This window comes from Ostrinia furnacalis, unplaced genomic scaffold (assembly GCF_004193835.3).
Source record: "Ostrinia furnacalis isolate ACB-3 unplaced genomic scaffold, ASM419383v2 OfSCF5989, whole genome shotgun sequence".
Classification (NCBI taxonomy): domain Eukaryota; kingdom Metazoa; phylum Arthropoda; class Insecta; order Lepidoptera; family Crambidae; genus Ostrinia; species Ostrinia furnacalis.
The window spans coordinates 1,823-28,812 of NW_021136228.1; the positions used below are offsets into that span (position 1 = coordinate 1,823).

A 26,990-nucleotide genomic window follows, 5' to 3' on the forward strand; every position below is an offset into this window, starting at 1 on the left:
AGTATTGTATGCATTATTGTTCTTTTTAGCCAAGGTTAGCGCTAAACAATCTTGCTCTATAATCCAATAAGTTAACTAACCCTGTATGTGTGATTATTTCGTTGTGTGTGTTTAGAACTTGTTTGTGTGCATAGGTGTGGCGCGGTACGTTACCTGCGTGAGCGCCGTTGGTGGCGTGCGGCGCAGGCGGCATGTCTACGTCACAATTTGTTGTGTGCTCCTCTGACGTGCTACCCTGTACACCTGGAACCATTCATTATTGGCATGTTAACTACGCTTCAAAATAAGTATCATCATCATTACAGTTCACTGCTGGAAGCAAGCCTCTCCCAAAATCGCAAAAAACGCGACAAAGCATTATTTCCTGCATTTTTCGTCCAGCCATTAGCAGCTGTCTTTTAAGGTCAGTACTAATTATTTCATAATATTATAAATTTCAATTGAGATCATTATGGAATGACTAGCAAAAGAGGTTTTAATTTGTAATTCAAGGTTATTCGACGTCGATCCAACGAGCAGTAGCTTCCTTCTTTATATATTCTTTAGAGCCAAAGTAGAAATTTTGCCTAGTTTGGGAACTAGATGATGCACAACAAATTGTGTAATAATAACATTAAAGTTCGGCCAAACTAACGCGTGCAGCCTGCGTGCGAAATGGCGATGGCGATCGCGATTCTACTGATTTCCACTGATCGCCATGGCCAGCGCTCGCAGGCTGTACACGTTGGTTTGGCCGTACCTTTAGAGCGCTTTCACAATAGGCTAGTTTCCTAAAAAAATTTTTTAGTCCGTCAATTTTAATATAAAAAAATATTGGACACGTATATTTTTAATTGTCAATCAAACAAATAATTACAAAGTTATAGTGCGTTGGAGTTCCGCGCGGCGTCACAAAGTGCTGCACTTTTACGCACTCACTGACGTCACGGGCCTTTTCTTTAGAACTTTGTTAGAAGAATATAATGATGCACATCCATTCAGATCATATAGCAGTACATTTAATCCAAATATGAACAAAATCCAAAACCTGACTTGATTTTCGCTGTCCGCTTCGCGTGAAATGGCCCTACTGTGAAAGCGCTCATAAGCAGTCGATGTGGCGGCATCAGAATAGTAGCGAGTAGTTACCGTTGGTGGCGGGCGGGCGGCCGGTGTGCGCGATGACGGTGGCGCCGCAGCCGCAGCCCGCGCCCGCGCCCGCCACGCAGCGCGCCAGCCCGCTCACCTGCCAAACGAAACACGACTCTAAACCACTGTTTAGTTACCACAAACTGTTGTAGAATTGCCCATTTATAAATTTAAAGCACATATCAAAAGCACCTACTAAAGCCTGGTCCGTGAGCACGTAGAATCCCGTCCAATGACCCCAAGCTTATCCTTATCGCTCGCGCGTAATTATATTGCTGTCGCGACTGTGCGACGCGCGCCCGCAGTGAGTGTGCGAGCGCGACAGCAACATAATTACTTGCGAGCGACAAGGATGGGCAGCTTGGGTCATTGGACGGGATTCTACGTGCTCACGGACCAGGCTTTATAAACTTGATGATTATATCTATAATATAAAAATGAATCGCAAAATGTGTTGGTAAGCGCATAACTCAACAACGCCTGGACCAATTTTACTAATTCTTTTTTTTAAATGTTTGTTGAAGTCCAAGGATGGTTTTTACAGCGAGAAAAGTTTGAATAATTACCGGGTAAACCCTAAAAAACTCGAAACTTCACCTCTAAGGGTAAAACGGGGTCCACGCGTACGAAGTCGCGGGCGGCCGCTAGTAAAAGATAAAAATATTTGGAATGTTCAACTACCTAGCTCGCATCAATACTTATGACTATAATTTGTATATTTTAAAGACTGTAAAACCTTGAAAAGGAGGCTGACAATAGTGACTTGAGTTTCTTGCGCTGCTTCTTCTCAGCACTGGCCCATTTATTGTCCCGAAGCAGTGGTAGGGTTAATATTGGGACGTGTAAAAGCGCTTATTTAAAGCCTATTTGCAAAAATAAATGAATTTTATGAATTTTTACATTTGAGGCGACAATAGGTGCCGGTCTGTGTAACCGTGCAAAGCGGCACTGTACTGTGGATCAGATCTCCGCGGCATACGGCCCCGCACTGCCCGACGAAGCGTTGACTCCACAATACTTCGTCGGGCAGCGCGGTGCCGTATGTTATCTCCTGCCCTTTATGCTCCTGCTGTTATCTCCTAAATTAATTGAGCTCAAGAAAAACAACGTTATAGCATGTCTTGGTCATCTATATTATATGACTATACACTGACTGACTGACTCATTCACTCATCACGAAATCTCAAAAACTACAATTAAGTTCCGGTGGGGGTTCCATTTAGAACGTAGATGCTCAGTAAAACGGGATTTTGCAAAATTCATCTCCTAAGGGTGTAAAACGGGATCCACGCGTATGAAGTCGCTGACGGCCGCTAGTTACCCTACAAAATATTTATTTATCGCAGTATTACCTCGGAGTCCGAGCCGTTGACCATCTCGACGAACTGGCGGCACTTGAGCAGGAACAGCAGGTCCTGGTCGCGCTCCAGCAGGCCGGGGTACAGCCGCCGCGTCAGCTCGATGGCCTCGCCGATGCGCCCCGCCAGCACCAGTTTTGACACCCCTGCGATACGATGGATGCATTAGGCTAGGCACTCAACAATGGTCCTCAAAAATCCTGATTATGCTTATTTTTGGGTACAGCCACGCGTGTGAGTGATGAGTTTTAGCGGAGACCCTAAGGACACCATGATGGCGTTACCGGTCGTCACGGCACCGTGCCGTTTTGAGTTACCTAATAGCTACGTCGTACAGGGACGTCCGCGGAAGGCGTCTGGTCGTTTCTATAGCCCGATCTGTGAGCACGTAGAATTTCGTCCAATGTCCCCAAGCTGAGTGACTGGCTGCTGAATGACGCTCGCGCGTAATTACATTGCTGTCGCGACTGTGCGACGGGCACCCGCAGTGAAAGTAGGCGCACACCGTTGATTTTTCGTCGGCCGATAGTTTAGTCAGGCAGTTGATCAGTATGGGCATGTATGGGAGTGCGCACACTACGCCGATTCGATTTGGCCGATTCTTCATACAATTTGATATCGGGCACAACTATCGGCCAACTAAAAATCAACGGTGTGCGCCTACTCTAAGATGGCGCAGTGATTCAAGATCCCAAGCCTTCGCAACTTCGTGTCACCAGCGCGGCAACGGTACTTAGAACACTCGGTCGATCCAAGTACCTTTGTTTTACTGCAAGTTTTCTTCAGGTGGCCGCGTGAGGACGACCCCTCCGCACCCTTGTTTCGTAGACGGAAAGGGGGATGAAAGGGAGATAGAAGCCGGTTGTATGACTACTCCCTTCTTTCTCCCTCTGGCCAGCAGGTTGGAGGAGCAGGGGCGATTTCTCCTGCATTGCACAGGTCACCACCGCCGTCAAATGGGATTGAAAGGGGCATGGTGGGTACCACCACCGTCGTCTTTAGTAGCCGACCACTATGCGACAGAGAGAAGATCCCAGGTTTTTCGGGAGCTCGAACCCCACTTTAACTGCCACCCTCCCCAGCGGTAGGTATTGACATTTTCCTGGGTTAATAAAAAGAGTGGCGGAGTCATTGAAGTCTGGATCAGATTGGAGTGGAGAAAAGCGAAGCTAGATGCAGTCTTCTACCATTAAAATTTCCTATGACATTATGGACTATGGAGCCAGCCGACTATGGTCTTAGGTTGCAGTAGAATACCGAGTAGTTTTATGTGCGAAAGCGCACTCGATGTCCTTGGTGTAAAAGGTGGGTCCGCACTACTGGACAAATCGGGATAAGGCTCGCTATACCGGCATTTCCCCTATGTCCTGTAGGCCTAGGATGCGCGCCGCGATAAGCGGTTATCACGCCATTTTATCGATTTTGCCCATACATTTTGGCGTCGATAAAAGTTATCACGGCGTGCATCTTAGGCCTACAGGACATTCGTGGTTGTTTTAGTGGGTAGGCCTTTCCCTTCTGGCATGGAGAGCCCCACATAATCCGTCGCCTGCCCACAGCGGCGGGTATGCAGTTTTATGCATTATTCTACGTATAAAAAAAGAATGCTAAGTGGTTAGTGGTGTGGAGCGCACTCACGCTGCCTGTTCTTGATGGAGGCGATGTCCTCGACGATCGGCTGTGCGGTGGCGCGCGCGAACGCCTGCGCCGTGCCGCAGTAGCCGTGGTGCACCAGGTACGACGACACCATCCTGCAAACCACACACATACCCTTCATTACTTTATTCAATAACAGTTGACCACCTTCACTCTTCCCGTGGATGCTGTAAGAGGCGACTCAGGAATAAATGTGTGAACATCAATCAATCAGTCTGGACAGTGTGAAGGTATAGATCAAATCTTCCAACTGCCAGCGACGAATAAGAGAAGGGTCGTGTTCGTGCAAATGCCGTCTGCACGTCCACTGCTGGACAACTGGATTTGAACAACGGTCAATCTTGCGCTGCCCGTATCCAGGCATTATCATCATCACTTCAGCTACAGGTCGTAACTGCTGAACCGTTCATAGGTCTCACCCAATGATTTGCTTATAGCGCCTTCCTGCTACGGCCTTTATGAGTTCGTCGATCCACCTTGTGGGTAGACGTCCCACACTGCGTTTTTCGGTACGTGGCCTCCACTCCAGAACCTTGCTACTTAATCAGTGTGCCCTGCCATCATGCCGTGCTATGCGCATCCATGTGAACTACCTAAATAAACTCCCGACAAATGTTACTTCAACACTTTTATGTTACGTCATTTGACGCAGTAACATCATCATCATCCCATATCGTCGGGGAACCAGACGCAGGTTAGCGTACCATCCCTATATTGTTAACATTCCACCAGCTCGCACTAAGCGTTTCGATGACTCTTTTATAATGCAAACAGTAAGGTTTGTCGGAGTTTATTTAGACAGCCATCTAAAGCCCGGTCTGTGAGCACGTAGAATTTTGTCCAATGACCCCAAGCTACCCATCCTTATCGCTCCGCGTAATTATATTGCTGTCGCGACTGCGCGACGGGCGCTTGCAGTGAGTGTGCGAGCGCGACAGCAACATAATTACGCGCGAGCGATAAGGATGGGTAGCTTGGGGTCATTGGACAAAATTCTACGTGCTCACAGACCAGACTATAGGTGCTTTCTCCAGCTCGTCGTACCTGTGCAGCACCTGCTGCCAGCGCGCCTCGTCGGGCAGCGGGAAGTCGTCGATGGCGAGGCGGGTGCGCGCGCGCAGTTCGCGCAGCATGTCCTCGATGTCGAACACGAAGGGCTGCTGCCCGAAGTTCGCGTCCACCACCTCGCCGGGCGTCTGCAGCCCCACCGTCGGGTACAGGTTCGGCTGCCAGGGAAGATGAGTTAACATCACTGTCCCGTACAACTTTCAATATTAATAAATAGGGTAATTGACACCACTAGTCGATTAATATGCTTTTTACAAAGCTCTGCACAAACGAGCCACTGATCACAGCACAGCCACCGGTGGCTGTTACATGTTACAGCGCTGTACACAGCGCAAACGAAGGTGGTCGGTGACCACCACTAATATTCGGAGGCCGCTACAATTTTTACCTCTATTTCTGTACAGTCTTATAATAATATTTTTATTGGTATTTATTAACATCCAAAAATCTTACAACACTATCAAGGTCGATAACGATGTTTGTACCGACGGTCAAACCATTTCCAATATGTTTAGCGCTTTCTTCCAATCGCTTTTTGACACCGATTGTTTGATTTTAGAATATTAAAGCACACTTGGCTGCTAATGACAAGACAAACATGGTCCTTGATCTTGGCCTGTATCAGCAAGAACAAATAAAAAAATACATACCGGCAAGCCACGAAACGCGATGCCTAGATGGTGCCCGTTCTTCGTGTAAAAGCAGGTGTTGTCGACGAGGTTGACTCCGCAGCCGATGACGTCACCGGTGGTGAAGGTGGGCCCGTACGGCTGGCCCGTGCCGGACGAGCAGAAGGAGTGGCCGTCGTCGCCGTGGTACCCGTACGAATGCTTGTCCCAGCCTGGAAACGGGGAGCCTTCGATCAGTGACGCACCGTCAGCACGGGCTAAAGATGGCCGCTGCTGGACATAGACCTCTTTCAATACATCAGACAGCGCAATACGTTGAACTTAACGCTTCGCCATTTACGGCGAATTCTGAAAAGCTTTTATGTCTGGGGATAGAGTCATATCGTTCATCATCATTATTAATCAAATGTCGGAGAAATCCTTGCGTCCACAAATAGTTCTATCATAAGTATGTACAGACTCTGAAGTGACATAATGAAATAAATGAAATAGCCCTTTGAAATCCATTACGAGACATGACAAGGATTACGAGTGAATAGGTTTGGTATGGATATTTGATTTAGGTCAATGCTTTGGTCAACAGATACCTATTGTTATAATAAAATTAATATCCAAGTTAAGACTCAGTTCTAAATGAGCCCTATTACAACTTAGCAACAAAGAAAGACAATGTCACAATGTGATTCCCTGCCTATTCTGTACATGCGAACAAAGGCTCGCGGTCGCACACAATGCGGCCCATTAACATGCGCCCTTTGCTATTGAACTTGCCTTATTTATTGCCAGATGCCATGTTGACGATGTATGAGGCGTAAATACAGGAACAGACGAATTGACACAAACAGGCCATGTTTGTGACAGTATTTGGGACATGTTACTTACAAGAAGGATTGTCCCGAAGGTCAATTAATACTTATAATAAATTAGTATTCATGGCATACAGGAAGTGGACAAGCAAATATGTAGATAGCCTTCGTATAAATAAAAAGCTCTATCTAATCTTTTGAAGCTCTGTAACTTTTTGTGAATCATACATTACCCGATTGCACCAGATGTAAATACTCAAAATGGGTCTTTTCTCCTCAAAACAGGAATTTTGGCAATGGTTTACTGGGGCTGAGACAATCTTGGACGGAAAATCACAACGTTTTATCGACTTTTTTTAGGAAGTCTACAGAGCTGTGACGTGTGGTCAGAGGCCTATGTCCAGCTCCAATCGAGTGATGTGATTAAGATAATCTTACCAGGTAAGCGGTTCATATTGACGCCGTGAGCGGAGAGCCCGATGCCCATGTAGCCGTCGCGGCCTTTGGACACGATGCGGACCTCGAAGTAATAGAGCCCACACGATGCCGGGATAGGGTGCGTGGCCCGCACGCTCGCTGCATCCTTATGAGTCTTGCCATGACCTGGAAAGTCACATACAACCACATTGTAGATGAATAAGCAATGAAGGTAATGGAGAATGAAGATTTAGCTAAAAAACTAATGACTAATTCTATACTCAAAGTTGTTTAACATACAAACAAATCCCAGGCAAGTGATTAATAGGCTCGCATTTTCAGAACAATATAAAGCGTTTACTGTCTACGGAAATTTCACTATACACTATGCTTTACGTGCTTTATGTGGTAAACAGTCATTCCGTAAGATAAGGGATTAAATAGGTGATGTTAGTTGCAAGAAATAGGTTACGTGTAGGCGAGCAGCACTAATTGAGATCATGCAAATCACTAAGAAAGAAAAGCTATAAATATAGGGCGTAATATACGCTAATGGATCGCCGGTCGTGCCCAGTGAGCTGACTAAGATGCCCGTCCGTGATTAAGGAACCGACCCATGACTGCATCAAGTCGCTTAATATGTAGATCGGGACAACCGATAACAGGCTCAGTGAAGCAAGTATGACGGGAATTAATGGGTCTTTAAACGGTCTCCTAATGATTAGAAGTTTTCAGTTTTCAGGTCAACCTTTTCGGTTTGAATGGCAAACTTTTGCAGAAACACAGGCACAGCTTCAAACGTCCCCCGCCAGAGAGGTAGCGGACGCCGCGACATTGCGCCGACATTGCGGCGGCCCGGCCAATGCCAGCCGTAATGGATACGCCGAAACTTCTGCGCTGAATCTTACAGATGTCCTAAAAGCACTAACCTAGAAAAATGAGCAAGGTCGCCTGAGAGTAAATCAAACTTAAATTAATTTGCAAATCAGATTGGTTCAAAACGGCTTGGAAGTTATTTTAACATCATCTACGCATATCTAAAGAGAGGATCACAGACACGTGTTTACATAAAATAACGACTGTTTTCTAAACAAAGTCAGTCACGAAAGGCATTACCGTTCATCCTTCGAGAAAGTTACCATAATATTCTCGAAGGATCAAAATGCTATTCTGAAACTGAGCCAAATGGAAGCGGGGGCACGCAATCCACTAACAAGCAAGGTCGTGCTGTCGACCTCTTGCCTACTCGAAAACAATCACACCCGAACACTTCATAAGAATTATGTACAAAAGCTGGGACTATCTGGAAATTAATGTGCACTGAATTTGAACTAAAAGTCGTAACAATGTAGGTCGATTATTCGATAACAAGATCAGGCGTCAGTGGAACGTAACAATTAGTATATCTGAAGGACAAGAGTTACTGCGCTAGAAATATTTGGCGCACACACACAATTTTATCAATCTTGTTAAAACGAATACAAAATTATAACCAGCAAATACCTAATAACATTTATTTTGCGTATAATGTTGCTATACGAATCTCGATCTCCGCGTCCCGCTATGATATTGCGTAGTAGTTGAAGTTTATCAGAACTTGGCTGAATCCTATCGCTATCGACATAGTGGTCATATTTTGTTACAAAGTGAGGCGAATGTGCACGGCACACACGTGCAATGCGCGTACGCACGACCACACACAGGTTAACGAACCGCGAGTTTACACAACACGCTAGATAAATGAGAATGAAACGGTGAGTGTGGGTGGATTACCTTGGATAACGCTATGTTATGGGTATAGAATAGGAAAATTCGAAATAAAGCACCGAAGCTAATCGTTTTGCTGCAAAAACTGTAGTGAGGGGTCAATGACTAAAAGACTACAAAAGACAGTATTTTTCCTTAAAATACAAGGATATCCCACATACAAGGATAAAGCATAAAAACAATTATTTTATCAACTATACAATAAGAAGACTTAAACTTCATAAGAGGTGTTCTGAAAATATTTGAAACTTTTAAATTCAGGTGTCCACTAGTAAATCCAAAAACAAAAACACACTCAGTGTTCAATCAGCTTCTTAAAGTTACGAGGATGATACATGCAATCTTGTAACAAAACAAACGAGAGAGGTCCAGTTCATCGGCCCTCTACCCCGGCCGAGGCACTCTTGACCTTCGATAACGTGAAAGGGTTGAGTCATTATCTTTAATAGCAATGCTCGTTTTAAATAACACAATCTCGTGCAATTGTTCGGCCACAAATCTTCATTTAGATTTATTTCAATCCACATGATGAATATGCACCAGGAGTGTCAAAGACTTGTGGAGATATTCTCAGATGCAAAGTCAAATCTGTTTGCATTCGGATATCAAGAAAATTGAATCGCTAACATGCGCAGTCACGTCGGACTCAAATGTTAATAATATTTTAATATGTTTTGACTTCGGTATCTTCATCCAGGCAACTAAATCTCTCACTAAACGGTCAATTTACTTTCAGATCGCAAATTTATCATTACTGAAATGCCGCTGATCGGCTTCAGTCAGTGCTTTTCATAATAATTTTGAAGTGAGATGTGAATAAATTTCCGAATCTGGCATCCCATCCCATTACACGTTGTTATCTTGCAGCTATTAAAGCACACTAATCTGTTTCCTGTTGTGTAGCGATTATGGAATGAGTAATCTGGAAGATTGCAGCCGACCACAGGTCAGATAACACNCATAACAAACCAGTTCCTCTAGGTAACGGAACTGCATCTTTGCTGCACGAACAATGGCGGCGACTGGCGGACACTCGTGGTGGACGAAATTAGCCACAATCGTTAGTGGACCGTTGCCCCCTGCACCTGCATTCGTCTGACTCACGCGGGCATCACCATCGCAATTCTCGGTGCTCACAGTAAAACTGGGCTCACACTTACCTCAATGCAACTTTGGATTAGTTACCAGCAGCAAGCGACTGAAGCGACAAGACTCTTGGCGCAAAGTACAACAAGGAGTCCTTCATCCATTGCCACACGTTTATAAAGCCTTGAGTTAAGTATGGTAGTGGTAAAACCACAGCCAAGTGGATGGTTATTTCAGATCTTCATATAAGAAGATTACAATTGGGATGCTTAATCAATACGAGTAAATCTACTCCTCTCTCTTTTTCTCAACTATCCCTTTTTAGAACAATAATAACAAATAGCTAATTAACGATGACAATAAATCTTTACGACTGCAATCAATCGTTCAACAAATCATTGAGCGTGTAATTAATATTATTTTATATCATTCAGTATTTGCCTTGATGACGGTATCGGGTTCAACATACATTAAAGTCAGCGTCAGCGGTGCATCACAAGGTTTAGTACAATAGCGCCCAGGTGCACTGAAAGCAGCAGTTGCCAGGGACACTCCATTATCTAATAACAGCACGGTGAACGCATGCAAATTGCACTTCATCTGGGACACCGAGCTGCGCTGAAAAACCAACTAAACAGTAACTCTCAAGTGCAGCTAAAGAAACTAATGGCATTTTATCTGAACTATAGCTAAAGAACTAACAGCTTAGTAATGGCGTGATTGAGGAAAAACAGACAAGGAAAGTACAGTAAGAGAGGAAGCACTATTGTATTTTACATAGAAAATATTAATTAGCACTCAGCAATATGTTAAGAATAACCACACAACATCTAATGATCTAAGGAAAGGTATCTCAAACAAATTAATACATGCGAATTAATACGAAACGAAAATTTCAGAGCAGCTAAAGATATAGAAGGTAATTAACGACGCAATTAATCACATCGCTTTATTAATTGTGTTTCGCGAATGCAGACATCGACATGTGGCATGTTTAGTGAAGCAGTGCGCCGTAAACTAACTCTCATAAGATGCCCAATCTCGCTCGTACACTGCGAAAACAAGTCGACTTCTATTTCCACGAAATACAATCAACACTAAATGAGTAGGAATCCAAAACAGAGGCAGCAGTTTTATTTACGAAAACAGACCTTAACATAAAACACCGTACATGGATTACTCATTGCCAATAAACAGAGCAGCGAATCGGATCGTTGATGAAGTTGTATCGAAGAAACTCATGTATATTTTGATGAACCGGTTCACGGGCGCAGTGCGGTCACGCAACGCAACGGCCTCATGTTTATATTCATAAGCAGTAACGAGCTAATAAAAAATCACAAGTGGACGACTAGCCCTGTTTATTAGCACGGTGGTGTTAGATAGAGACGTGAACACGTACGATACATCCAGAGGCGTAAGTGGAGGTAAGGCAGGTGGGGTCGTCGGCCCGGGCCCTGCGTCCCACCTTCCAACAAATAGAGAAAACATCCATGTCCATTAAACTCATCCACTGTCGGGCCCCATACACCACTTACGCGTCTGGCTGCTCGGAGATACGATCTTGAATTCTGTGAAAGGCCGCATGTGCAAGCTGGCGTCGTTAGAGGTCCGGCTCGAGCCTGGATGCCAAGCAGCGTCGCGAATGCTTAAGTGAACACGGCATGCACACCCTCACTACCGATACCACGCGAGCATTAAGAGCATAGTGGTGCTATGGAGCCGAGTACAACTACGCTAACTATACTAAAACAGCTTATTCTATTCAACAAATCTCTATTATACGTATAACAAACATAAAGCCCGTATTGTAACGTTNCGGCGTAAGGGGGGGGCGGTGGGGGCGGTCCGCCCCGGGTGCCAAGCATCAGGGGGTGACACAAGTCGCGCAGATTAGTACTCACTGGCACATCTGCAGGCAAATCTGCAGTCTATGTCATGATACAGGGGGGTGGGGGGTGCTGTTGTTCTTCAATCTTCGAATCGGTAGGTAACCCCAAAAATCTTGGGGGGGTACCATAGGATGATAGCACAAAGATATGACTTTGAATAATAGTGTAAAATATGGTTATGTTGAGAAAATCTAGGAGAACAAATAAAAGTATAATAGATGTTTATTGCTAATGACATTATGAAGTTGAATAATTCGGAATTATGAACATTAGAGACAGAGTAGTTAGGAATTGTGATTGTTAGGATGAAAAATTTTAGGAAGAACATTTTCGGACTTCCAATTTTCGGAGTTGAAAATTTAGGTGAACTTTGGCGCACCCCTTTTTCTCAACTATCCTTTTTTAGAACAATAAATAACAAATAGCTAATTAACGATGACAATAAATCTTTACGACTGCAATCAATCATTCAACAAATCATTGAGCGTATAATTAATATTATTTTATATCATTCAGTATTTGCCTTGATGACGGTATCGGGTTCAACATACATTAAAGTCGGAATCAGCGGTGCATCATAAGGTTTAGTATACTGTACAATAGCGCCCAGGTGCATTGAAAGCAGCAGTTGCCAGGGACACTCCATTATCTAATAACAGCACGGTGAACGCATGCAAATTGCACTTCATCTGGGACACCGAGCTGCGCTGAAAAACCAACTAAACAGTAACTCTCAAGTGCAGCTAAAGAAACTAATGGCATTTTATCTGAACTATAGCTAAAGAACTAACAGCTTAGTAATGGCGTGATTGAGGTAAAACAGACAAGGAAAGTACAGTAAGAGAGGAAGCACTATTGTATTTTACATAGAAAATATTAATTAGCACTCAGCAATATGTTAAGAATAACCACACAACATCTAATGATCTAAGGAAAAGTATTTCAAATTAATACATGCGTATTAATACGAAACGAAAATTTCAGAGCCGCTAAAGATATAGAAGGTAATTAACGACGCAATTAATCACATCGCTTTATTAATTGTGTTTCGCGAATGCAGACATCGACATGTGGCATGTTTAGTGAAGCAGTGCGCCGTAAACTAAATCTCATAAGATGCCCAATCTCGCTCGTACACTGCGAAAACAAGTCGACTTCTATTTCCACGAAATACAATCAACACTAAATGAATAGGAATCCAAAACAGAGGCAGCAGTTTTATTTACGGAAACAGACCTTAACATAAAACACCGTACATGGATTACTCATTGCCAATAAACAGAGCAGCGAATCGGATCGTTGATGAAGTTGTATCGAAGAAACTCATGTATATTTTGATGAACCGGTTCACGGGCGCAGTGCGGTCACGCAACGCAACGGCCTCATGTTTATATTCATAAGCAGTAACGAGCTAATAAAAAATCACAAGTGGACGACTAGCCCTGTTTATTAGCACGGTGGTGTTAGATAGAGACGTGAACACGTACGATACATCCAGAGGCGTAAGTGGAGGTAAGGCAGGTGGGGTCGTCGGCCCGGGCCCTGCGTCCCACCTTCCAACAAATAGAGAAAACATCCATGTCCATTAAACTCATCCACTGTCGGGCCCCATACACCACTTACGCGTCTGGCTGCTCGGAGATACGATCTTGAATTCTGTGAAAGGCCGCATGTGCAAGCTGGCGTCGTTAGAGGTCCGGCTCGAGCCTGGATGCCAAGCAGCGGCGCGAATGCTTAAGTGAACACGGCATGCACACCCTCACTACCGATACCACGCGAGCATTAAGAGCATAGTGGTGCTATGGAGCCGAGTACAACTACGCTAACTATACTAAAACAGCTTATTCTATTCAACGAATCTCTATTATACGTATAACAAACATAAAGCCCGTATTGTAACGTTATGATAACATTCATCAATTTATTGACGTTCTATCAATTACTGCGGCTGCGCCTATGCGCACCTGTAGACTGTTCTACAGGCGAGTGTACAGCAGATCTCCTCTTCTATTACGTACGGCAGTCAACCACGTGAATAAGTATTAAGTAGAATTTAGAATGACTTATTTATTACATAAACTCAATCGAGAGACAATTTCCGAGCATACCTCATATTTTACAGTAGTTCTCATAGTCCCCAACTTAGAACTTTTGACAGAACTGATTGATATTATCTCTCGAAGAGCGAAAACTTCTCTGATATCGTTAGCAAACAAGTTTTTGGCAATGGGAATGTGTTTTGCTGCGTAGTCACAGCTCACGCGTCATTTACTTGGAACACTGGTTTGTCACGTTCGGGCAACGCAAAAAATAAATGCTTTCTCAGCAGAATTAAACTGCTTACAAACATTGTGGTGTGGTATGGTGTCACAGTCAGCACTTTGACGGGGCAAATGAAAATTGTGGCAAAAAGAGTGTATATTTCATAAAAAAAACACACCCCATTGTAAACTGGGGCGGGATACCTATATGTTTAATGGCTAAATAACACAATACATTCAATTCAACTAATAAAAGTAGTAACATCACAGTTATCAAAGATAATCTGTATGCACAGGTGGAGAAAATAAAAAAGATTAATTAATTAAATTTGCATTTAACAAGTGTCATTATTTTAAGTTACTTGTGTGATGATCAAATAAATAAATAAAGTAATTAATTAACCTAAAAGAAAATTAAAAAAAGAAAAGAAAAAACTTGTTTACACTGTAAACTTTATAAATTCGTAATTGAATTTCCAATCCCTAGACGGAGACGGGAACATTGAAATGCCACCTGCCATCGATACGGGTAACGATGACAGCTTATGAAATTACAAATTATCATGCCTTCAGCGAGCATACCACGTAGCCTGCACAACACATGAACGCTTAACAGTAATTCAACTTTTCTTAGCATATTAATTAATTGATAGCATAAATGATAATGGCGGGAATGGCAATATTGACAAACTCTATCACGTTGAAAGTTTGAACGATCCCAAACTCGGTAGGAAACTATGAAANCTATGAAATTATTCCGGGAAGAAATCTCTGTCGCCAAGCGACATCAGATTTATATTCCACGCTACATTGCGGGCATCGATGACAGTAACGGAATACACGACCTCGCCAAGGAGACAAAATGTCGCTGCGCTACGTAACGCAACCCGCGTGTAATCATTGCTATAATAATTCCGCGCGAACTTGAAGCGAGGTCGAACGAGATGGGTTAACCCGCAATCTCATCACAAGAAACAAACTTTCACGGGATAAGATATTTTATAACGACAAATGATCTGACTTCCATCAACGCCGACACACCAACCAACACGGCAAAAAGCGGTAATCGATAGGATTTCAGTACGAAAGTTTAAATCGCGTTTAGATCCGACTGCCGTGACTAGAAGCAGTAAGAAACGGGAGAAAAAAGTTTATTGTGCTCAGTAGTAATGTTCACCAGCTAAGGAAGACCTCGCCGACCTTACAGTTGCTGTGCCTTACAGAGGAAAGTTCGACAACACGCAAGTCAACTACGCTGGTCGTCTAAACCTGTTCCACGATTCTCTGCAGGCGGTTTTAGTTCGTATAACTTCGGTATAAGAATTGGATTACCCAGTTTTAGGAAAAAAATGTTGTTTAGCGAATCGAACTTGACCTGCCATTGATGTGGTATGACCTAATTATTTCTGATAATTTATTAGACTTATGCAAATCTAATAATGCAGTTGTATTTAAGTAGAACGGCATTGATGGAGGAAAAGATAAAGCTAGTCGATAGATAATTATTGGAATCAATAAGGTCACACAATCGGTACAACGTACGAGTAAATCCTTATTCGGATTTATTCGCTTTCCCGTTCACGGATTCCGGAAGCTACGAGTATAGATAACATCCCACGGTTTGTATGCGTCCCCTTATTTACTGAAGACGAGGGTCCTCGTTACTAAGGTTACAAAGATACTCTTATGCGGGAGAGTGAACATAGAGCAAGGGCCGTATACGAGCACACAAGTACAACTGGTAAATATACGTCATCGCGTCATGGTAAACAATCGGTAGTCGCATTCGAACGAAATATCGGTCACGCATCCAAAACTTTCGCCGCGGTTTCTATTTACTACGCTGCTTTATCTAAAATAGCTAAATTCCAAACCACCTGGTATTTTATTATTCTAAATATTGTATACCGTAAAATATCTAAAGTACTGTACCTACATAAAAAAATACAAGCTGCCAGGTAATCAAGAGGAAGTGTAGGATAACTTAATATTTTGCGTAGCAAAAGTTCACCTGTTAGAGCTCAACCATGACTTCCTATGTTAAATTTAAAATGCAAATTGTACCCCATACTCCCACAGAAGAATATGACAACGTAGCCCAACCTTCCTCGCCATGAACGAGCCTTTGTTAATTACAAGTGAACAGCGCTGGGCCACTGTTGACTCTATCGTCAAAGCGTACGGCTCACAACCATCCGTCGCGGCGCGAAAGACGTGTATATCAGCTCTTCGACAAGGTCGAATGTTAGATTTTCCACAATGCAAACTAAGCCTTGCTGCTCCCAACGTAAGATATATTTAGTGGTGCGAGATATCGCGAATGAGGGGAATGGAAGTGGGGAGGAGCACGTGGCGACCCGACGCAGGCGAGCTTGACCCAGTTAGTAGATGCACCATTTCGGTACCATTTCGAAAGCGAGGGCGGCCCTTTCGGTGATTCTATCATAGTAAAAATAAACAATATAGTATAGGACCACAGCAACGTTCAAGCCTTTGTCTCTTACGAGTTTGCGAGTGACGCAAAAAATATCGCGCAGTTTACAGCGCACGATTGCAATACATCACTGGCACGTGTAGAGCGAACTCCACATCCAATAGTTATAGAATAATTCAGGAAACTATAAACAGAAGCAGCTGTAGATTAACCGTGGCTTCCTATCTAAACAAGTGGCATTTGGCAGAGTGCCGTGACACTCGTAGGTACCCGTCGCTCTTCCAATGTGCACGATAAACTAATAGAATTTGTATAAAACCAACAGTTTGATACGAAGTCTATTAGTTTATCGTAGACAATACATGACGGAAACAATACATGTTATCAAGTCGTACTGCGTAATGAGTATTAGCTGTTACGGCCATTAGGTATTTTACATAAATATTTTGCCATTAGTGACTTGCAAATAAACGCTTCACTTTGTGCAGTAAAAAAATTACAATAAAATGTGTCAACTGCTAAATTCTAGCTTGTTATGAATAATTATATTATTATAACTAATAACAATTTACAAGAAACTAAGATTGTTTCGAGACTCATTATTCTAACATAGTTGCTCATCATCTTCTACTGAAATTGATGCTGCGATCGGTGCTTATTTTTTCCACAAAAACGGCACGGTACTTCGTAGACGAAGTCTGCAACGCGAACCATTTGAGCAGTCAGCCGGCATTACGTCAAACTGTTAACGTGTACTCGTCCTAGCAACAAGCTCATGATTCTGAATATGCAAATAACAAACCATCAAGACGAAACTGGTGGCAAATAGAACGACTCGAGGTGAGGCAAGACAACAGAACAATAGCCGGGGGCATATTAACTGATTACTAAAGGGACGAGGCAAATTGCGTTTCGACGCACGCTTCATCGGCTGCACACATTGGTGAAGATCCATTAATTCAATAACTCTAAGGATCAAATAACAAAAATAAATCAGTAATTAGCAATGTAATAAATAACGTATCAAAGATCAGAACTAACAACCAATGTGCTAATAGTTAAATCAATTTCGCTCAATGGTTTTTTACAAAAGTACATTGCCGACCCCAATGTATGAAAGAGAAACTAAGACAAAGAGAATTATAACTGTACTTTCTGTACGTTCACCCTTCGAGCTGTGACCTCATTAGTTATATGGATGCTCGCAGCCCCTGGGGTAGCATCACGGCAGGAATGTCTTACCGAAACACACGCGATGTTTTGTAAACACTCAATTTGACTTATGGTCCAAACATTTACAAAATAATATGAGTAAGCACTAACCTTTTCTGACGTGTCGTCCAAAAAGATAGCTTCTACTTAATAACGCTCACTAATAGTTTCCTCATTGACACGCGGTATGAATTAACACAAGGGTCAGTGAAGTCGAGTAGAAATACTGTATATGGATAGGGGAGACCATTCATTCATAAACTATGCCCCATCAGCAGTTAACGCCTTGCTCTACATTGCGGCGCATTCAAATTTCAAATCCTTAACAGATTCCTCCTGCTTGCAACTTTTAAAAACAAGTAGGTCTAAAGTTAATAGATAAAAAAATTACAATAGAAAAGAAGCAAAAAGACAAAGGAGCTCCTTGTCTGAAGTTTAAAGAAACAGTGTTGTAACTGAAATCCCATTGCCGATCTTCTTGGCACACAATGTACGTCTCCTCCATCCCCGTGGAGTGTTTGCTTAGGGTAATGTCTTCATCACACCTATTTGTTTTGTTGTCTCGGGAGCTTGTTGAAGACTTGTCTTGCGTATTTGCTCTCTCACTAGATTTACAACTCGATATTCAGAATCAGATATTTCTAAAAATAAATTTGCTGAACGAATAAAGTAAATTAAAATGTTTCTGAACGTAAAATGTTCAGTGGAATACCATGTAAATCCTCCACAAAGATAAAGAATTTAACGGCTGGGACTTACATCGTTAATAATACAGCAGATGCATCGCTTAGTTACAGGCAAGGATGCAATAGATCTCAGACATAGATTCGGGCTCATCTACTATAATTAATGCTCGATGAATCTACCTAAAGCATCTCTCGTCAAGATCCAGGATAAAATGTCGGTAACATGTACCAGACCAGGCCCTAGTTATGTTGTTATTTTGTATTTGGGTCTTTCAGTATAAGAAGAACGGTCACGCCCCATACAAAAAAAAACCCAGACCCGACAGAAACGAGCGAGACATACCTCAATTTTTTTATCATGTCTTAAATTAGTGAAATTATATATTTTTTATATTCGAAATCTATGTATAACACCAAAATATTACCCTTTGTTTTTGTTCAGGCGTTATACAAAAACTAATACAAAATGCCTATTTATCACCAAAATTGGTAAATGTATGTACCTAAATGTCTATTACAGCTGCTATGGAATGTATCTAGGTAACCTGGAGATACAGCCGGATTATACAGGGTGGAAACGATAAGTAGATATGGCTTTTGGTAAATGGATCTAGAGAATAGCGCTCACAAACATGCAACCTTATCTGTTTATTGTTTCGGTAATTCGGTACAGATGATTACCGTAACAGAGAGAGCGTCGTCGTGCAGTCCCGAGCGTTCGCGACGGTAACAGCTCACGCTGGCGAAACCATTTGAGCGAGCATTCGAAAGCTTCACTTTCGTGCCGTTTGATGAGTTACGTTACATGAGAACTCGGGGACAAACGACAGAAAATCTATTTGTAAGCGGCGAATATCATTCATTGTCTCGGAATAATAGATCAACATGTTACAGACGATATTTTTATGTTATAGGGACCAGGGAGTTTTCAAAAACTTGTAAAAAGACACTGTTTAAATAAAAATCAAAGTAAAAAATACCTAACGCTTCTGCTGTCATGACATTTCATAGGTACATAACTTTTCAAATGACTTACTTGCGTGTTATTTATTATTTATTATTTAGAGGAGACGTGTCAGACTTGAATTTTAATACGCTGGGCCCGAATTGATTCCAGCACTACGCGTGGATTCAAATGGATTCACATGTGAAGAAGAAACTTCAAATAAATTCTTAAGTGGCTGTGTTCATTAGTATTCCGGCGCTTTCCGAAGTCTAATCCCAAAAGGTTGCGGCGAACCGCTTCGCCATATTCAAATAAATGGACCAATGTATCTTATCAATGTAAGTTAAGTACACCATATTCTGTGGTAACGTGACTATGGGACATGAAATTACAAATGCCTGCTGCAGAGTCCACAAGGAATGATATAATTATGTGAAATGTGATCAGTTAATTTAGCGATTAGAAAGGGATTCAGTGCCAAGTCCAACCATAAAGAATCCATCCTATAAGCATTTTATGTCATTCATAATGCACGGACTGATTAAACTGATTATCCTACGTCAATCTAATTATCGCTTTTATGGTGCTGTATCAGTCCTAGCTAGCCTAGTTCTTGTTGGCAAGCTTTATAGCCGCTATTGCCGGATAATGTGGCTCTCTCAGGCTCTTACAATTAGCTTAACCGACGGCATAATAACGTTTCTTTAAAAGCACAGTAGGAATTACGTGTTAAATTAGTTTCTCATGGATTTGTGTTCTGCGGCTACCCCATTTCTGATATTCAAAATCAAATTCAGCAACTCTAAGCTTATTTTACTCCCTAAAACAAGAAATTCTTCTAATCATATACCTATTTAAAAAATATTTAAAGAGGAACAGAAAAGTTTCTGGTCTAGCCCTCAGAAGAGTCACGCACCCATCGTGACTTATAGTGGATCTGCGACTGCTTCTGATCCTTGGGAAGTCGTTTATTCATGACCTGAATTATTCTCCAACCAGTCTGTTCTGGATAAAGTAGTACAGCAAGCATTGTGCAAGGAAGAATGAGGACAAGTGCGGCGAGTTCAGTGGGTCGTCGGCCTCGTTGTCCCAAGGACCAAGAAACGTATACGTAGGTATGTCATTAAAAACACTAGGTATATCATTAAAATAATTACTTTTTCCTTTTCTTGAAAAAATTAAATACCTACACAATATCATTTAATCCAATTATCCTTCATTGAACGTAACATTAGACGATATCAATCCCTAATTTGACAGAAAAAAGTAAAGTAAATATAGAAATTTATCATCTACATAAAATACGGACGACTTCTTTAAATAACTAAAAAAAATAATGTATTGCCTGGAGGCACCTGTGGAACATGCTATCGTCGCCGTATTATGAAAGTGAAACTAATAAAAAACAAAAGTGCAATAAATTAAATAACATGAAAATTATTATGACCGAAGATCCGAGGCAGGCCATTTTGTTGAAGTGAAATGTTTTTTTAAGTGATACACATTGTTAATACGGCGCGACGACAGCTCAAGCACCCCGACGACAAAAGGGTAGCACAAATTGCATCCAGGTCCTTACCCCAGGTCTAGACGGGAATTAGGAGTGCAACAACCTTACGCGCCCAGACAAAGACAGACACAAAGCTAAATTAAACACCTCAGTGCAGCAGACAGCTAAACCTTAATTAACTTTATGCACATTCATATCAGGGAATGCACGATAATAGTACCAAAGTGAAGTAGACAAAATGATTTTGGCAAATGCGCCAAGAAGACCCAGTGACCTTATCGATGCGGGGGAATTTTCCTCAGTCTCTCANGTCTCTCATTAAAATCAGTTAGATTTATGCAGAGGTTGAAATATTTTGAAAATTTATATTTAAGATTAACAAATTATAAGAACTTGATTTATCTACAAAACGCCTCTATGTAAAGGAATTTCAACATGGGAGTCGGTCAATAACCGAAGCAACTGGAAATCGATATGGATTCCAAGAATTTTGCATTTCAACTACAACCCATCTAGGACAGGCCACATGCAGACACCCTCAAACATCGATTTATGGGAGAGTATTTGAGTAAATGATAGCTCGGCAAAATACCTCGCGTGTAAGGAAGACAAAAGGAACAAACTCTTCCAGGTCCTTACACCAGTCTAGACGGGAGTCAGCCGGGGAGCACCGGGACAGGCGACGGTCAACAACCGGAGCCCCTGCACGGTCAATACCCGTCGCTTCGGTATTAAAGTTGTCAGTCAAGATGCCGAGGACTATGTCCTTTATCGGCAAATGTCTAACTGTTATGAGCTCCGAGGGTAGTAATAAAAATGTATGAATAAAAAAAGTATGAAAAATAAAATTATGAAGAGAGATTATTATGAACACAAATCGGTAGTAAGACAAAGAATAGGATTTACAATTTTATGTGAGCCAATATAGAACCCCTTTATCGTCAAATGTAATACCAACTAGGCATGTTCTAACTGGTAAATAACAGTAATCTTATTAACATGATACTGATGTAACTGTATATTATGGTTTACTTTGTGTAAATTATAATGTTTTTACATTTTTCCGCCGCTGCGCAGATTAAACTGTTGAGTTTGCCTCATTACGGTTTACCTGCGGCAATTAATTAAAAAGAAATCGACCTTAATAAATCAACAGGTCTGGAACGTTTTAATTATAATTGCCATTATTACCAGTTTTCCTAATTTCTCTATATGTTTGTTTCAATTAATACATCGGTTTTTGTTCTCGTAATTAATTCATCCATCGCACAAATCCAACCTTACATGATTACAATGTATTCGGAAGCACATATTAATTATTGAAATTCATTAACTGGTGCGGTACCTACTTGCTAACGCTAAATAAAGGTGGTTAAACGTACGCTTTGTAAAACGAGCATGTGATTATGTATTCTAGCAAATAAATTATTGAATTGGAATTTAAAGTTTATCAGTTCATCGGTGGCCTCAAGAAAAAGCTATCCATCCATTTGTGTTTATTTTTCTGAGTCTATCCATCAATTTGTGATTATTTTTCTGTCTTCTTTTATAGCCGCTAGTTAGCTGTCTGTCCTTGATGAAGAGTATAAATTGTACATAAGTATAGTACCTACAATTATGTATTCTGTCTACATGCTACAGCTTTCAGATGACGAATGAATAGTCATCAAGAGAAGCAAAAGTGCATTTAGGCACATTTAAAAGTTATTAGTCTTTGGACAGGCGCATTTATAAATCCTAACGTGCTAAAATATTAGACTTTGGCTTTTTGTGTACTGAATTACAACCACTTGAGTATGACGCATATCGTACATGTCAAAAGTCGTTAAGCGCTGAATGCTGATAACCTTTTCATGAAAAGGGATAGTGATTTCAACGTCCTTTTTTTGGCTATAATTAATATTAATTTAATAGATAAAGAGAATGTACTCTCTAGAAGACTGTTCTTCGAATCTATGGAGTTCGGGAATTTTTTTTTATTACGCCCACAAAACGAGGAAGAAAAACAAAGTGACCATTATTACTAATCAACCTTATACCAGCAGGAGGGCATCATACTGATGGAAATGGCGATATTATTAGCTCAACTGCAGTCAAGCGACGCCTACGCACCTTTGTTCGTCAAGATTAGTAATAAAATGCTTTTTTACTGGCAGGACAAACACCAGATTTGCGGTATTACATACAACATAAGATTTTAAACTTTCGCGTTCCATTTCAACTAAATGTCGCCATGATCCATGGGACCCAGGACCCATGCCTTTCTAACGGGTGTTTTTGTAGAGGTATACAACTTTAAATTGGTTAGGTACACTGTTTCTAGTGATGGTTAATTTGATAGTTGGTGGTACATTTGTGGACAGTATGTTTTGGCATTTCATAATTAAATAGAATTACTTCAGAACAACGTTTGCAAATTGTGCAAAAATGTATTTTAAAAACCATGGTTCAGTTTTCCACACAAACGTCCATATTACGGTCGACGTAATTTTCGTAACTTTTCATTCCTCAGATGAATGATATTAATGTGGGGCAGAGCTATGTTTTCAACAAGATGGTGTTACCATCCAACCAGCACGCGACACATTCAATTTATTGCGGGAAACATTCGATGAGCGCATAATTTCACGTGATGGATCTTTGAATTTGCCTCCACAATCGGGTGATCTTACACCTATGGATTATTTTCTCTGGGGATATGTGAAGTCCACTACTGCGCAGATAAACTACGGAGCTCAATGCCAACATTCGTCGCGTTATTGCCGATGTATGGCCCCAGTTGCTCGAAAATGAAACTGAAAATTGGACATCTTGATTACGCTACATTTGAGCCAACCGTGGCGCCCTTAGGCCCGAAAGAATTTTGAAGCATAAATGGCATAAGAACATCTTTTAAAGAAAACCAATACCTACCATGTGAATCAAACATATGTTGGCATATTTTATTTCATTTTAAAGTTGTATACCTCTAAAAAAACACCCTATATTTTAACATACAACATGCTGTGACTACCTTGAAGTGGAATCCAGTTTGATATAGGTACTATTTTGATGGGTAAATTAAGAATTGTTGTAGCTTTGTCGCTTGATTATTTGCATTGTAATTGTTATTTCCAGTAATTTATCTGTCAACATAATCATTAAAATTTCATACATTCGACTTTTGCATTAAAACCTAGCATTAACTACAAAGACCAACAATATAAAACATTGCTGTGTGAACACATATTTATAGATACGGATTTGTTGTATTTATTAATATTGAACCCTATTTACCGATTCAGCAGATCTACACTAGTATGTAGTTACGTCTCTAGTTAATAGACAAATCGCTCTATGTCGCCATCCATCTTGTTGTCTGTGGTAATCTCTCTGCAATAAAACTGCGTCTGCTNTATTGATGTCAAATATAATTTTATAAAGGAGAAATATGTAGAGAAACAAATTGATCTCAATTATGTTTGTACTAAGGAGCAATTTGCTGATGTATTCACTAAAGCTTTACCTAGAGACAAGTTTCAGTATCTTAGAAGTAAAATTGGTATTATGAAACTTGAACATTACTAAAACTGTTAATTTTTGGTGAGAGCTATTAATATGTCTTTAAGTTTACTTTAGATGCAAAATGTTATTTGTGTTGATTTAAAGTAGTTATGTTTTAAGAACAAGGGTTCAAATTAGGTGAGAGTGTTGTATTTATTAATATTGAACCCTATTTACCGATTCAGCAGATCTACACTAGTATGTAGTTACGTCTCTAGTTAATAGACAAATCGCTCTATGTCGCCATCTTGTTGTCTGTGGTAATCTCTCTGCAATAAAACTGCGTCTGCTAAATTTAAACTATTTTTATTTAAATTCATCAGGATTGCAACTAAGTTACTTTTCCTGTTTTAAAATACACATTAAAATAAATTATTACCATCATGATAAGACAAAAAATAGATAAATGGAGTTTCATATTATTTTAAGTAGGCAACTGGCATTTTTGCAAAATCCTTTAATCTCATCCAGCCACTCATATCCAAATATTTTTTGCTTCCAGAAAAAAAAATTAAGTGTACAGATAACTCTAGAGTCTAGAATGATCTACCCATTGATCCAGCCAGGTTGACCTGCCAGTTATCTAATCATACTTAAAGCAAATTGACCAAGGTTATGTTACATTTACACAACATACATGAATAATGTAATGTGTTCATGTGCTAAATTGGTAAAATTCCTAACAGACTTCCCAAATAGAGTTGCCAGGCGTCCGGCTTTAGCCGGACATGTTTGGCTTTTTAGGGACTTGTCCGGCCAAATATTGCCTTGTCCGGCCTGTCCGGCTTTTGTTAGGCTTTTTATTTGGTTGCCGCGCCAGGCAAAAGTCGAGCCACAGAATCATATGAAGCGCACGCATCAGGATGTTGGTTAGCAACCGATGTGATGATAGTACTCACTTATGAGCTGACACTAATTGTCCGTCACATGTCCGGCTTTTAGGGTAAAATGTCCGGCCAAATGAAGCACAAAGTCCGGCTTTTGTGATTTTGGACCTGGCAACCCTATTCCCAAAATATGTATCACCTACAATAAAAGAATAAGACTGATGAAGTTGCTGGTTTGAGTTGGTTTGACCGGTAATAAAATGGTAAAATCTATTTCTTCTCAGATGACGTAACTAATATGTAAATAACAATTTGAGTAATCTTGGATTTTAACATAATTAAACAATACATGAAATTCTTGTTAGTGAGATGGTATTGAGCTCTCTTTTTTTTTATGTTTCTGCTTCATGGCAATCTGTTTTTCAAAATAAGCCACTTCTTTGGTTGATTCCTCAGATTATGTTTTCTTCGGGAGCCATACTTGTGTTTAAAATTCATTTCACACGACTCTCTTGGTTGAACTCTCTAATGGAAATAAAAAAATCCTTATGCAGAGAGTTAGCCTGTATTACTCTTCTCAATTTGTAGTTTACTTACATAATGTGAGTGATATAGGTATATTAGGTAAAACAAACGATTCTGAATCAAACAGCAGCTCTAAAGATTACTCAAATATGTAATGATATGAGTTTAATTGTGTTAATAAAATCAAATTAACAAATTGAATAAGATATCTATTACTTATAATGTTTTAGATTTCTTTACTTTGAGTCAGTAAGTTAGCATTACTAACAGACAATAAACTTCAAAGGCTGAATTTGCGCACTGACTAAAAAGAGCCTCACAATGTGGTCACAGTAAATTATTCTTATTCACATCACAAAATTTGTGTTGTGTTGGTTCTTGAAAGCCCTAAACTCAGTTTATTTGAATAGATCATAAAATGTTTCCAAAAAATACTTTTGGCAACCACCTATAAGAATAAGATTTAAATTTATTAGTTTCAATCATCACTTTTGTGACCAAATCAAAAAACAATTTAAAGGGAAAATTTCAACTTTACAAGGATAGGTGAATTTTTACATTCTCAATGCTCAGCATTCCGTCTGATTCGTACAGGTGATCCAAAAAACTTTTATGATTACCATAAAAAATCATAAATATTTTAAGCCTAGAATTAAAACTAAATTAATTTTGACTGCCATTTTATAGAAGAGGAGACCTTGTGCAAATAATGTAAGGTATGACCTGCATAAACACAAAATAATGTGATAAAGTAGCTTTTTAAGATTGCTTCATCAGCGTACGGAGCCCAAACGCAGAGTCACCATTTAATTTTGCTTGTTGTTACAAAATATACGATCAGCTGATTTCTTTGTTTGACGCTCAAGATAGTTGCACCATACTTCAAGCCTAATTCTGACACGTCAGAGAGCTAATAAATAAAATACAATTTACTATCGACTCTTAGATCGCACCAAAATCATTCCAGTGCGAACTGATAGAGAGTTTTGCGAGTTACATTGCCATAAACAAACCTTGAAAGTTCTTACCTTTGTAATGGACTCGAAGATTATTTTGCGATAAACCAATGTAGCTGAATTTGTCCTTAGTACTCCACGCTCTTGGTAAAGGTGTTTCATCTTCGTTCACGTTAGGATAAAGCAATTTTAAACGATCTACAGTATCACTTTGCACTTGATTTTGGGAATCCATAGTTCCCCGTCCACTACCCATCGCAGCCATTTCTAATTTCCNTAATTT

General features: G+C 40.7%; 1 protein-coding gene across 2 annotated transcripts; it reads right to left on the reverse strand.

Annotated features, from left to right (window-relative positions):
• On the reverse strand, window positions 1–26,985 carry RanBPM (Ran-binding protein M). Of its 2 annotated transcripts, none has more exons than XM_028316920.1 (8): window positions 26,780–26,985; window positions 7,084–7,248; window positions 5,861–6,066; window positions 5,187–5,368; window positions 4,125–4,237; window positions 2,481–2,632; window positions 1,129–1,225; window positions 1–243 (listed from the first exon to the last, which is right to left on the reverse strand). In XM_028316920.1, exons 1-8 carry the CDS (start codon window positions 26,970–26,972, stop codon window positions 26–28), a joined length of 1,326 nt encoding a protein of 441 aa, XP_028172721.1. In that variant the 5' UTR covers window positions 26,973–26,985; the 3' UTR covers window positions 1–25. The 2 variants fall into 2 exon arrangements, with proteins under 2 accessions (XP_028172721.1, XP_028172722.1); XM_028316921.1 differs by having other exon boundaries at window positions 6–243; window positions 5,861–6,051; window positions 26,780–26,978.
• Window positions 26,986–26,990: the final 5 nt, after the last annotated feature.

Bases quoted from the DNA above. Each gene is read 5' to 3' on its own strand.
- RanBPM (XM_028316920.1), bottom strand. From the start codon at position 26,972: ATGGCTGCGATGGGTAGTGGACGGGGAACTATGGATTCCCAAAATCAA. The intron at 6,067-7,083 runs GTAAGATTATCT...CACTGATCGAAG, and splicing joins CAATATGAACCGCTTACCTG to GCTCCCCGTTTCCAGGCTGG. The intron at 244-1,128 runs GTAACTACTCGC...GAATGGTTCCAG, and splicing joins CCGCCCGCCCGCCACCAACG to GTGTACAGGGTAGCACGTCA.